The 14,839-nt window shown below is 34.9% G+C and overlaps 1 protein-coding gene across 2 annotated transcripts in view; it reads right to left on the bottom strand.

The window, feature by feature from the left end:
• Positions 1-1,137: 1,137 nt before the first annotated feature.
• The window catches only part of LOC118269154 (acyl-CoA Delta-9 desaturase), a 204,108-nt gene continuing 190,406 nt past the window's right edge, over positions 1,138-14,839 (bottom strand). The window contains exons 1-7 of one of the 2 annotated variants that reach the window (XM_050698288.1): positions 8,678-8,800; positions 7,164-7,392; positions 6,539-6,669; positions 5,380-5,585; positions 3,985-4,170; positions 1,960-2,116; positions 1,138-1,425 (exon numbers count right to left, since the gene is read on the bottom strand). In XM_050698288.1, the coding sequence (XP_050554245.1) occupies positions 1,249-1,425; positions 1,960-2,116; positions 3,985-4,170; positions 5,380-5,585; positions 6,539-6,669; positions 7,164-7,389 (1,083 nt within the window). In that variant the 5' untranslated portion in view covers positions 7,390-7,392; positions 8,678-8,800 and the 3' untranslated portion in view covers positions 1,138-1,248. Of the gene's footprint in view, positions 1,426-1,959; positions 2,117-3,984; positions 4,171-5,379; positions 5,586-6,538; positions 6,670-7,163; positions 7,393-8,677; positions 8,801-14,839 lie in introns of those variants that run through there. The other variant, XM_050698297.1, reaches the window with a different exon arrangement.

Below are 14,839 nucleotides of genomic sequence, written 5' to 3'. Positions count from 1 at the left end.
TAAAGGAATCGGTGTGCTTGAATGCAATAATGCTTTTAAGGTTCTATATCTAATTAAAAAAGAAGAAGTGGACCCTTATCGGCATCGCTTTGCTGTGAGGTAAGCAGGTATAGATACCTATTTATCAGATTGAAGGGCTTGATGTGAATAATATTTATTAGGTACCATAATCGATACCTAGTATATTTATTAAGTGTGAATATTTCTTAACCGTTTAGCCGTGTAGAGTTACATCAAACTATTTATTCTAATGTGTACCTATACCTACCAACCAAGGCTCGGATACCGGTTAAATTTCCAAACCGTTATTATGTACTTGTACGCAAAACCTTTACATTGGGTTTCGTTCGCGAAACCGGTTTTTTTAAACCGGTATTTGGAACAGTATTTTCATAAAGGTTTTTTCGGATTAAACGGTTTAGAGCAATAAAAACCGGTTAATACGACGCACATCAAAGAAACGCCGCGCGCTGTTCAGATTATATTCAATAATAATATTTCAACGCGTGTACCGACATGCCCCTCGTCGAATAAACCGGTTAATTTAGGTTAAATAAAGTTCTTTAAATGTTCACGTTCTTAAGAAAAGTTCGGAGGAAAACCGATATAAACCGGTATTTTTTAAACCGGTTCCGAGCCTTGCTACCAACTAAGTACGTAGTTTTAGGTATTGTACCTAATGCGTAATCTCAGTTATGTAGCACTAGATTCCTTACAAACAAAAATACATTTAACAGGTGAAACCACAGACTGAACTACTGGTACTAGAGAGAAATTAACGAGACCTCACGAGTCCCAGAACAGCTGTTCTTCGAGTTTATCGGTAAAGATGCGGTTACTTTATTATTTACAACTGTCGCTAGCGGACTCCACTAGTAAGCACACGATTGCATTGCATTAATTATACCTCGCTAATGGAAGAGGCCAATATCGATTTTCGCTTATCGCTTACGATGGTGCCAGCTGCGAACCATTGGAAAAAGATTTCAAGCTTGTTTCATTTTACTCATTTATGTATAGAGCTGATAGGGCGCAAATTCTATTGTAGCTTGCCGATAACATGAAGCGGATAAGGAAAGTTCGTTCGTTATTTCCCGAGAAAAATACGTTATTACAGGGAATAACACAAATGGAACATTAATTTTTTGTACATATTTTTATTATGCTTGCTTAGATTAAAAATGGTCAGATATCACCCTTATTGTCTACTACAGTCTTCATTAAAAATAAATGGGAAACGACAATTAATTAAGCTAGCTTCCTATTTTCTTCACTGTGGCTAACCGCACCATATTTTTCTTTGAGTTTCTCTGTGAATTCAGGGTCGTCCCAGCCCCAGAGGTGATGTGTACCGTCCCCAGTACGGTGTGCACGCTGCTTTATAATTTCAGGGGACACGTATTTCAAGTCGTATGCTTGTCCAATCTATGGAGAAATAAAATTATTAATTATTATTCTTTATTATCTACAAGTTACACTAAGCATAGTCCTACGAAGAAGAATATATAAGAGTATATTGTTTTGGGTACTGTGCAAATAAAGCAGGATTGACTAAAACAACTTTTATATGATTTTAGAAGTTTGGGATTATTTTTCCGCATAATTTTATTATATTATACCTCATATTAAATATGCAACGATAAGAATATGTTTTGATATTTCGGTGCCAAAACTAAAACTTCCACCCATAAAATCTTATAACAAGTTCCAGCTCCAAGTTAAAGTTTTGTGAGCAGCATAGTTCAAGGAAATAAGTGGCTATTACTAGCGTACAATCAGGTCGGTATTGGGGCTGCCAAAGTTTAATATTCAGCCAGTGATATTTTAAACTTTACCGCCTTATTTGCTTTTTAATTTTAAATAAAATATGGCAACCCTACTTAGGCTGACCGCGTAAGGGTTGTGCCTATTTATTTTTCCGTTGTACACTTTGTTAAAAGAGGGCCAATGAGTGTATACCTTTGCCATGAGGTCGATGAACACGATCGTCGGCGTCAGCATGTTGTACAGGGGAAGTTCAGTCGCTCTGTAGTCCCATGGGAAGGTGTGGTGATAGTTGTGGAAGCCTTCAACACAGATCATCCATACTCCGATGTTCTCGCGCGGGTTCAGTGACCTTAGAGAAAAACATATTTTTACATTTTTGTTTTGAAGACTTACATAGCGTCTGCGGTCTGAAATGCTTTTAACGAGTCACTCTATTTGATAAGTACCTACCTACCTACATACGTATACGATTTTACCTTACAGTGAGTAGTCTTATAGAGGTCGATAGCCCGATTACAGATACCTAAGTTAAGGTGTTTTTCCAACAGTAGATAAGTACTAAGTAAGTATAGGCAACTAACTAGAATCTAAGTATCTTAAGTCGGACGAAATATTGAAACTTTCATTTTAGACTAAATTAAGAAAATTCTAAAATAAATTGTATTTCTACAAGTACCTAATTAAAATCTATCAGGTTTTTTTTTGTTTTAAGAGCTGTTATTGTCATTTTTAAAACTTTTATTGAAAATATAAATAGATATACCAACAATACTTAACCTGTTAGTAGTATAGTTACCTACTTTTAATATAGATTAGGCACGAGTTCTATTTAGAAAATGGTAGACAAGTAGTGTTTGCATATGTAGAGAAGCTGTTCTTTGAAAGAATTCAAGAAAAACAGAAATGAGATTAAAGAAATAAACTGTGTAGATAGAACGTACCTACTTAAGTATTTAATATTTTATACTACACATGCCTAACCTAACCTTTAGTTTAAATTAAATTAATAATAATAGTCAGGTAAATCTTTAATCTGTACCATTAATTATTTATTGAATACTAACTTGACACCAGCGGCTTCATCCGCGCAGAATTTTAATTTTAAAATGGTTTAATTGGTGTAACTGCGTCCCCCCGAATTTTGCATATAACAAACATTCATTCTAAATTCCTAAGCGTTTATTTTTCTATGTACCAGCAGAAGAGGTATTTTAAGTAAACAAATTATTAAAAGGACATTTTACGTCAAATGAATAGTTTTCCTTTTTGTGAATAGTAAGTTAATTTAAATCGGTCCAAAAATTAAGAAGTCTATTTAAAACGAACAAACAAATCTTTCCTTTATAATATTAGTAGAGAAACGCCTGAAACGTTAATCGGATTACAGGGAATAATAACAATGTAATCTATGCCGGTGTTGTAGTTCTACTTAATCGTAATGTATAATTCATGAACCATTATTGTCTGTAATTGATTCAAATTGATGACATCCACTGATTAACTACTTAGAAACTGTCTATTTTTAACCTGACCCCGTTTCCGACCGGATTATTGTGTTTACGTAGGTAAGTACTTATTAGTTATGTAGATAGCTATTATAAAACTCATTCTTGTTCAGGATAGACTTACAGATCATCTAGTTATCTTTTTCTAATTTTCTTAGATAAATAGTTTTGAAATTAAACGTTATAATCAATTGTGCACTTAAAAATTAGTACGTAGAAACTAGAAACATAGGTATTATTAGAACTTGAAACGGGATATTTACCATGTTTATACATTTCTATCAGTTTTCGATATTTCGGTACTGTTGCAAGGGCCATGATCATGGATGAACTGGAGTAATATGAGTAAATATCCTGTTTCAAGTTCTAATAATATTATTAGTGACCATGTCAGTTTAATTTTTTTAGAAATAGGTACAGATTTAAAAAGTGGAAAGAGTGATTTTTCAGTTAGATTCAAAGTCAAACTTAAAATTATCTATATCTATACTTCTATACTTTTGTTTGTTTGAACGCGCTAATCTCCAGAACTACTGGTCTAATTTGAGTAATTCTTTTTGTGTTGCATAGTGCATTTATCGAGGAAGGCTATAGACTATAAAATAACACGCTATGCTCAGTAGGAGCCAAGCAGAGCGGGTGAAACAGCGCGGAAGAAGCTAGTATAGGATAAAAATGGAGATATTTTCAATATTATGAATGTAACTCTTACTTGTCATAAGGCCTGTATCCGAATGTGTGTGCGAAGCTGTTGACACTCCATACCACGTTGATACCGCAGGTGTACCTCAGGATGGTGGGGATGAAGAAGGCGTTGGTCCAGGTCTCCCCCCAGAAGTAGACTGGTATCACAGTGGGCAGCACGAAACATAGGAGCGGCATCATTTTCATGTAGTGCCTGTTGAAAAGGGGTTTGTTAGAGATGTTCATTTAATACGTAGGAAAAAAATATTTTTTCTTAGTAGGTAATAGGGATGATGACGGGGTATGAAAATGAAAAATGTAGTCACGTATTATTTATTTTGTCGTATAAGACAACGATACTTAGATAAAACGAATGAAAATTTAAGAGTGAGAGCTAATTACGTCATTTCTACGTTGTTTCCGTGAGAAAGTAAAAAAATCTTGTCTAATGTTTTAACATAATCTACCAGACGAACATTAATATAAAAATTAGTCATCTACCCATTTCGCTGGTCATCAGAGGATAATTAACTATTCAACTGAACAAGTATGAGTAGGTACATTTTGAGTAAACATTGCTATTATTAGAACCACATACATTAACGATTCTCAACAAACACCGATAGATCCAAAGCACCATCTGTCTGGGACATAGCCTCAATATTTTTAAAGGAACGTGTTCCGACATAAATGTGACGAGGCTCACATTTTTCAACACGCAACCTTCAACTCCGGCAGACTATCAACATTTCAACGTAAAAACAAGTTTAAATTTATGCTGACACCAACTTTGTTTCTCACTTCATAGTGCTCCCGGCATAACGCTTTTTGAAACAGGGACGTGCACTGATAAAATGAAAACCTCCGCTTTTCACTGGACATAAACTACACGAGAATAAATGTTATTTAACTTAAACTTTCCTCCTACAGCGTGGGTGGTACAGACTTCAGTTAGTCGTGTTTCTTTATTTAACCCCCTCTATATAAAAGACAAAGGTCTTAGAAAAATATGTTTTGCTTTTCTTTTAATACCGAGTACAGCAGTGGCTTTTGTAAGCGTACGTATAAATATATTGGAGACAGAACCGGCGACAACCGCTCTGGGAGACTTATGGTTTCAGTTATAGCAGAGAATTCTGGAGGATATTAGATAATCGCAGTAATATGACCCGTATTTGTAGGGGCAGTATTTTCGTATGAGGATTTTCTTTTCGTTGTACTTCTAATATATTTTCGTTCAAATAAACCTTCAGGTTTATCTAGCGAATGCCTATATGGACAGAAACGGACCATAATTTATCAAACGGTGACATATTGTGAACGTGCTGGTTCACATTGTTTGTTTAGTGCTTCAGATCCATTTACTCAACACGGTTTTTCAATATTGCGCCGAAAAATTATTTCTATATACTTTTTAACTTACTTTTTCTGGAACATAACAACGGGATCGGCATATAAATCCGTGAGATCAATTCGTTTTCCTCCTTCGATAACTTCGGGGCTCTTTTTGCAGCATAGCCAGCCCATGTGTGAGAAGAACAGGCCTCGCTCGGCATTGTGGGGGTCGGCGTCAGTGTCTGCATACTTGTGGTGAGTGCGGTGGTCGCGTGCCCACTCGAATATGCAGTCCTGGTACATGGAAATGATAAAATGTTTGGAATATTAACGAAATTCCTTTAACACCTGGAAAATTTGAGGAATTTTAATGTGTTGTGGATGTAAAGTGTGGTTTAAAAATGGTGTGTAGGTGATTTTCTTGCATAATTATGTTCCTTCGGGAAAAGGTATAAGGTCGGTTTTGGATTGTTTTACATTATTCATTTCATTCATAAAATACGCATCAAGTAAGTAATAACTTCAGTTAACGTGTAATATAACTGGTACGGGTACATTCTACCCGTTACATAAACTAAGTCAACAGCACTTAATGTAACAGTACCTATAGAAGTGTAATTAAACTTGATGAGCACTGCTAATGATTTGTGCAAACGCTCTTCTCTTGAGAGCCTGGTTTGACAATATTATTAGCATTTACAGTAGCATATTATGTTTATCTTTTGATGTCTAAGCATTCTCATTTAGGTACGATAGATAAACAAAGTCTGAACTTAAAAGAATAAAATTCTTTCCACTTTCTTTTTTCATTAGAAAATGAACCTAAGTAGGCACGGCCAAGTAAACACGACGCAAGCAAACTTTATAAAGGTTGAAAAAGTTTTCGTTGTCTAAAAGAGTCTACAATATCTATTAAATGTGTCTCTTGTAGGTATTTAGGTAGGTAACAAGTAAGTATTTATTGAGTAGGTACTGTACTCAATAAATATACTGTAATGCTTTGTTCGCACTACGCTAGCATTTTAGTCGAGTAGCGAGTATTTAGTAGCTTTCTCTTGCTTCGATTAAGAGACTAAAGCTAGAAAGAGAGCTACTAAGTATTCGCTACTGGACTGGAGCGTATTGTGAACAAGGCATTAGTGAAACATAATTTTATCTCGATCGAAATATTATATTCTATCATTTTAGTGTGCATGATTAATTTTATTAATCATGCACACTAAATTGATGAATGAATGAATGTCTACCTGAAATCCCATAGTTTGCCATAACATGAGTACTATGCGCAGCGGAGTGCGGGCCTTAAAGCTCCTGTGCGTCCAGAGACGATGAGATCCTGCGCCAATACCAATGGCGCACATTAAGTGGACGGCGAATGCTGGAAAGAAACAATAAATTAATATTTAAAAGGATTGAAAAGGATCCTGGTTATCTAGATGTAGATGTAGACTCTAGCACACTGGGTTGCTGTTGTAGAATAGAATTTACAAGAAAAATTGTCCAAGTTGTATTACTTATTTATCAATATATCATTAACTAGCTGTTTCGGCAAACTTTTGTACCGCCTCCAACATATTTTTCTCACATTTTAATCCTTCCCTATACTTCTAGGGTAATTCAAGACCAAAATTTGCCAAATCGGTCCGTAGTCGTAGCCGTTCTCGAGTTTTAGCGACACTAACGAACGAGCAATTAATTCTTATAATATAGTACTAAAAGTACCAACATAATTACCAACTATATCAATTATGATGGCAAGATCAATTTATGATAAAGTATTAAAAGAGTTCTCAATAGCTTTTAAAAAAGTTAGTACTTAACTAGACGACTAGACTTAGAAATTAGAACGTTGTGTAGTAGGTTGGTACTTACCAAAAACATTGGTTTGCCATTTAGCCGAAGTGAAGACCAGATATAATCCATAAAGTGACGCGATATGTAGATACAGGAACCAAAATATGTTGAACCACACATACTCGTGTTTCCTAGGACTTGCGTTTTTTAATACTGACACGTCTTTAGCTAGCCCTAAGTCTGAAGTTTGCGTGTCGGACTCGAAGACAACTCCGCTGGGAACGGGATCCACTTGAGGAGGCATGATCTATGTTAATAAAAAGAATATTATGTAAGTAACTTGGTAAATATTGATATCAGTCTGTATTTTGATGAAAAATATATTACATAGTTAAGTTCGTTTAAAGACGTAAAACGTGTATTTAATTCTAAGCCATTAAAAATGAGTAGATTGTATCGTTAGTCTATGTAGGAAGAACCTGTATTTTTTTTTAAATCACTTCTAATAATTAGGTACATGAAAACAAGACAAATTATTTTTTTAAACGAGGCCCCTATGAATTCCTTCTATGTCGTGTGTTTACAAATTTACAAGATAAGTGTATCTTGTTGTGACACATCACATCCAGACCCAGAACAACAATTTATGGAACACACAAAGGGTTGCACCGTGCGGGAATCAAACTCGCTATTGCTACGTTATCCAGCTACCGCAACAGCCAGTGTACAACCGAGTAGTCAAGTCAGAATTTGAAAGGAAACTCCTACACAGCCCTTCTTTACCGAATAACATTGCTAGACGTAATTTCTAAGAAAAAATCTCGACAAGAAAGATTTAAAGTCCTACTTAGCGATACAATGTAAATAGCTTTAGTCTTGTAAGACGAATAGCAACGAAGTTCAAACTTGTTCAGACTTATAATTGCACTTGTTAGACCGGCAGATGCATTTGATTACCTCATTAAGAGTCTCCAATAAAGTTTTTGTACATTGTTCTTGGGTAAAAGGAATTCATTGGAGATACAGCCAACATGTGTTAGTATTGATATAAAGATAATAAATTAGTTCGTAGTAAAAAGGTACGTACACCCAGGCAACCACTTTTCAGTTTTCTAGCTTCTTATAAGTACGGCAAAAAGGTAAAGATTATGTTATAAGATAAATATTTTCTAGGAAAAGTATTCTTGAATATGGGTTTTCTGAGTAAAAATGTTTTGGACACGAGTTTTTACCCAAGTTTCCTATATTTGGAGGTATAAAAACGTTAGAATATGATATTTTCCTTCCAATACCACATAAAACTCGTCCACTACTTTCGATAAAAGTTAGCCGTGTTTGTGAATTAATTTAAAACAGTTAATTATTATGTTATCGGCTTACTCACGTAACTCTTTGACGAAGAACTCGACTAGTTTCAAGCCATGCTAGAGACTCATATTCATATGTCTCACGAAAGTTATAATAAAATTTAAAACAAACTTAATATTCATATGTTTTTACACACTGCACAACATTATCATTATGATTGGGACAATAGGAAAAAAGTGAAGTAAATATGTATATAGAAAATATAAATAACTTATTACACCTACCTCCTCCTTATATTATACTAAAGGTATATCTTATTTGAACAAATGCTGAACACACACTGATTTCCTATTCCTGTTGTCCTGGTATTTATAGGGAACAAATAAATTGATTAGAATTTCAAATAATGCAAGTAATGGGTGATATGGGCGCTTGTAAAGTGGGTCGGCAGGTATGTTTCGTAAAAGTTCATTGTATTGTAAACACATGATTTCTATGTTAAGTTAATCAGTTTCATACATTTGTTAATTAGTTCAACGACCCATATTAAGGGATTTGGTTGTGAACTTTGGTTTGTTTAGTTTTTATTTCCTGACTTACTTGTTTTATTTTACAAAACGTATTGCGGTACGGGGCTTTCCTATACCTACCTGAAGTGATAGATTTCGATAGGAAAGTTTGGTAACTAATCATTCGGTCTGAATGCATTTAACACTTAAGATTTTCGAAATAACTTACCTATTTACATTAACACATCATATTAATAGCTTATAATAAGTGGCCACTGCGGACCAAAGGCCACTTCTCACACGCAGAAGGTTTGAGTATTAATTACCACGCTCAATGCGAGTAAGTAATATCAAACTTATAATTAAAAATTATTGGCCTATGAAATCTTAGAAAGTACTAGCAACTTGGAAAAAGACACATTCGTACTTTCCGTAGGTTAGATTTCGAGCCTGCACCCTCATGCATGAGAAGCAGGCGTCTTAAATCTCCGGGCCACTACGACATTACAACCTACTTATTGTTTTATCCATTTTACGATTGGACTCAAACCTAATCTAGTAGTTTACAAGCATGCTTACAACTACTCGGTAGTTCAGTACGGTACAAAGAAATAAACATCCGCATCATTTATTCACTAATTTCCTAGCAAGTAAACATGTCGGTCGCACGTTTAATAACATTTCCCGTGGGATATTTAGGATATATCGCGGTCCGTTACCGTCCATGTATCGTCGAGTCTTATTGCGTTTCAGACGTACGGTACGTAACCGGCCCGGCCGTCCGGCGGAATCCATCGCCGCTAGTAATTTCCGGCAAGACCGTCCGGCGAAATACGGTTGTAGTTTCGTGGCGAGGACTTATTACGTGGATAGATTATTCGATATTGTTATTTTGTCTAAATGACCTGCATTGCTTGCTGATATTGTACCTAAATAATGTTTGTAATTCTGAATGTTAGGATGGTTTACTGTCCATTTTTTAAAGGTCGCTCAAATGTAATTTAGCTTTCTTCCCAATCTTCCCAGTCACCGATTCTCCAACAACCCTTCTAAATCTTAAATTCCTAACCCCCAAAAGGCCGGCAACGCATTTGTAACGGTTCTGGTGTTTCGGGTGTCCATGGGCGGCGGCTATTGCTTACCATCAAGTGATCCGTCTGCTCGTTACAAAACAAAACACCAGAGACGTTACAAGTGCGTTGCCGGCCTTTTGGGGGTTAGGAATTTAAGATTTAAAATAACATTCAATAGGTACATATAGAACATTTATCAAACTGTAGGCTCTGACCTCACTCACTTGCCGGCTGGCTTACATGGCATCAGATTAGCTAATGTAGTATCCAGGAATGCAAATGCAACGTAGTGGAGCGAATTGTTAGCATATTCTGTATTAATCTGTGTAGTATCAAATAGGTAGTATACCTACAGCAGCCAGCAATCTTTATTGGGAGAAGAGATTTAATTTCTGTTTCTATATATTAAAAAAAACCGCATTTTTTATGTCGTTTTAACTAATAGGGATGATGACGGGATATGAAAATTAGAGTCTGTTAGCTAGGTAATGAAAAATTATTAGCCTTTTTTTTATTTTTCTAAATCGATATATCTTCAATACATATTTTTTAAATAATCTACAAAATGGACATTTAAATAAAAATTAGTCATCTTCTCTATTATTTATTATCTAACTAATAAATCTAAATCATTTTTCTTTGTACCTATATGGCAGGACAAATAACTATATTATCGGAAAACATACAGTTTCACATAAAGCATAGTTGAGAAAAGTTGGGGAATGTTCGCCCATTCCAATAGGTTTATTTTTATGTAAAGACAATGAGATCGTAAATGAATCGGATTCTGATTACCATTGTAGTTGCTCGATTAGGCTGGGGAGGGAGGTCGTAAACCGTTTGATAGTATACTACTCGTAAAAACAATATGTAACGCAAGGGTTTGTCGAATCTATTTCCAACTAGATCGTATGTCGAAAGTTAAATAATACATTTACTTTGTTATTTATTTCTTTGTATATCTATGCAAGTAAGTAACGGAAAGAGAGTGTCATTATGAGATATATAAAAAATAGCAGCATAGATTGGTATAAATCCATACAAAATACAAGTATTATTAAGCTACTAGGTAATTTATCTATATGCAATCGCATCAATATCTTGCACGCTAGACTCTCTCTCTCTCTCTCTCTCTCTCTCTCTGTAATAGAAAATATCGAACTAAAAAATAAACATTTAAAGATTAAAATGGCATGCAGATGAATGAAAAGCTCACTAAATCCTCTACAAACTATAAAACATAAAACCGGCCACAGAAACAGTAATAATCTGGCTAAAAGGCGAAGATTGCAGGCGTATCGCGCTCGAATACATCCGGATTCGTAGCGTAAACACATGTGAACGGAATGAATGGCGAATCTTCCGGTCGGGTAACTGGGGCGTGAATCGGAGATTTTATTTTGAGGAGGCCGCGGTACCGAGACCATGTCTGATTTTTCCACCTCGCCGGTAATTCGTGCGCCGTATCGAGTCGTTTCCAATGACAGCTTTCAGCCGATACAGATAAAAGATTCCCATATTTTTGCTGCTTATTTATTATTCGATTTGCGGTCGACTCGGTATGTGCTTTAAATGTTAAACGTCTGGGATTACGGTTATTGTAATTGCGTTTCCTTTGTTGTTGTGCGTTCCTTTTTTGATTTTGTTCTGTTTAGTAAATTAATCTCAATATTGATGTTTATTTTTACCTAATCTGGTGTTTAATAATGCCTATTGGTCATAGTAGTAGTATCAAGGACCACTTAGTTACATTCACGAGAGGTAACTGGACAATGAGTAACCAGCGTGACGTGACGTGGCCGTTAAAGGTACGATTACCTTACATTTTCATACATGTAACATTCTAAATTGATATGCTTACTTATTATAAATATTGTCAACAATACTTGACCTATACATTGAAGGGATTCTATTTATATTGTGTACTTAATTGCAGGGCCACATCGAGTCTCGAGATCCGAACCCTAAACGTCGTAAAATACATAAATAAAATAAATCAATTTTAAAAGTATAGCTCTCCAGTGAAGTGTGGGTCGTGAGAGTGGTTGTGAACGTAATTTTGACCGGAATGGTCACCACCCGATTACCGGTATTGTGGTTTAAATGGGTTCCGATCTTGAAAAACGATTCGGCTGTGCGGTACTCGAATTGAAAACCAGTATTCGGTCATTTCACGTGAAATTTTGATTGAATTTCGACCTATTGGTACCTATTGTTGACCTATGGTTGACTGTTAGAGAATGCCTTAAGGCATTAAGTCCGCCATTCACTGTATTTGTGATGAAGTTAAATAAATAAATAAATATTGTTAGATATTTCTTTTTTTTATCGAAATTGATAGCTTGTTTAATTGGTGCAGTGTAAATCTGATTGGTTGATTTATTTCCTCAAATGGTGTATGAATTGTTGCTTTACTTGTTTTAGTATAACGAGCGACTTTTTAGAATAATGTACTGAATGTTATTGTAGTTGAAATGTAATATAAGTTAATGTATGTAAATAGTATTTAAGTTGGAAGATATTTACATGTGATTATTGTGTAGGCATGTTTAAACGTTTTAATGTTGATCAAGTACCTAATTTGTCTAAAACTCAAACGTATACTTATGAGAAAACACAATTAACAATCGTATAAAAATGATAGATTCGAAATTCGAATATAATATTTTTTTTATTTTATAAAAATGACAGATTCGAAATTCAAATATAATATTTTTTTATTTTTAAGTGTAACAGTATTTATGACCAGACTAAGTATTTCTGAGTATGCAGCAATGTAGTTTTAACGTAATAGTTTCGATCATGGCAACCTCATATTCCTTATTCGAAACTAGCTGACCCGGCAAAATTCGTTCCAAAATTTCTGAATCGACCTAGGTTTTTTCACAGAAATTTTATATACTCGTAACTACGAACAATATCAAGAATTTGAATCACGATCGGTTATTAATTTTGGTTGTTTAGACAACACGTACCTAACTATGCAAGCCGTTCCTTTAGAAAATTAAATGACGTCTAGAATATTCATAGATTTCATAGTGAGCGTTGTGTAAGCACTGCTCCATTACCTATTGGTCGATAACAAAGGGCCACTTGGGGCACGGAATCAATTTAGAGCACAAGAGAGGACGGCCATTGCGCATACTTCCTTAACTATGTACAGACAACAGCACGTCATCCTACACCCATCTTTCGTTTTCATTGGATTTTCGACTTTAAATCAATAGTAATAAAGTTCAAAATCTAATAAAGAAATTGACAGATTTGTGTAGCTTGATCTGCTGGTGTCTGTACTGGCCTGAGGCGTACCACTTCTTTTGAGCACTTTTGATGAATTTACGTTAATTAATTCGGTAAGTTTCAAGTCGAACTCTAGGTACAGAGGTCGGGTGCATATGAATGTTCTTTTTAACTTTGCTACTACATATTTATGTATATAATTCTTATGTTTGTGTTCTATAATATAAACAAAGAGAATATCTAAGGTTTAATGTTTAAATATTTTCTTATTAAAATCTTCTGACTTCGAAAAAATGTTGACTGACGTTGTTAAAAAATGTTAATCTCGTATGGAGTTTCTTGTTTGGTCTTCTCCATTCGAAGATACACTTTGGAACGAGCACTTAGCTTCACTGATAGACAGAATGGCGGACAATTCAATTTAACGTTTCAAAAGTGCCTAATTGAAATAAATGCTTTGACTTTGACTAATCGAGTGGACAAATGCTTTGTAGTACTGTAATAGAACTTATTGTTATGATACAAAAACTAATTCTTTAGGTACATTACTAACATATCTACGTGTGTCTTGTGATAATTTTCTGTATGGTATATTATTATAGTAAAATACAAAATGTCTTCAACAAATAAACAACATTCTTCTTGTAGCTCCTACTTTACTTTACAATATTTAGTAAACTAGATCTCCCTCATATTTTGTCGAACGTGACCAACAATGGGTGGATCTGGCTCAAAACCCTTTCAATGCATCTCAAGGCTTCTGCATATTGCATGTGGAAAATATATGTACCTATACAGGGTGTAACAAAATACCCATAATCCATATACATCAAGAAGCACTGAAGAATACAGGTTGAATAGAATCTCTACACAAAGTTTCAGCTCAAAATACGTTTAAAAAAATTGGTACCAAATACTTGGTGTCGCATGGTTCTTGATTTTAAAACATACAAACGTATGTTTGGTCAGGGGTCACTCGCTAATATTACGAAAAATTTCTTCTGTAAATCTGATCGTCAAGTACCTGTATCTACCTAATTTTGATGTTCGGTTTCTGGAATTTTATGTATTGGAAAAAATCATAACTTCATTCCATGAAAACATGAGTTTAAAAGCCCTTCCCGTATCGTTTGTTATGTTATTTAGAAACCGTGCAATTGATATGTATACCCCCTTTTTGTTACACCGTGTATAGTGCTTTCATGTGTACTGTACCGTAGATACTTGGTACTCTGTTGATCTTGAAATAATCCCTCAAACGTTCTGTGTCCCTGGTACCTACAATGGAGAAATGGACTCTGGACTTGTGTGTATTTATGCTGTTTGTTTGTGTGTATTTGTTGTATTCGGTTTTCGGTTTTCATGTATGTTGGTACTTATACTGCCTTTTTCTCGTAACTTTGGGTAGCTTAGCATGCAGCCTTTTTATTTATAACTTATTTTTTTTACCGTATGGATATTCTAATGTGTGTAGAAGTTAGCAAACTTTTTTTGTGACGTTGCCACATTTTTACGTAATAGACGTTGCATCAATCTCCAGCTAGCACTACTCTGAGAGACTTACATATAATTTACTACTGACTTACTGACCAATCAAGAAAATGTTAAGAAATTTTATGCAAGT

This window comes from Spodoptera frugiperda, chromosome 2 (assembly GCF_023101765.2).
Source record: "Spodoptera frugiperda isolate SF20-4 chromosome 2, AGI-APGP_CSIRO_Sfru_2.0, whole genome shotgun sequence".
NCBI lineage: Eukaryota > Metazoa > Arthropoda > Insecta > Lepidoptera > Noctuidae > Spodoptera > Spodoptera frugiperda.
The sequence above is the reverse complement of the archived record's forward strand: the minus strand, read 5'-3'. Positions and strand labels throughout refer to the sequence as shown.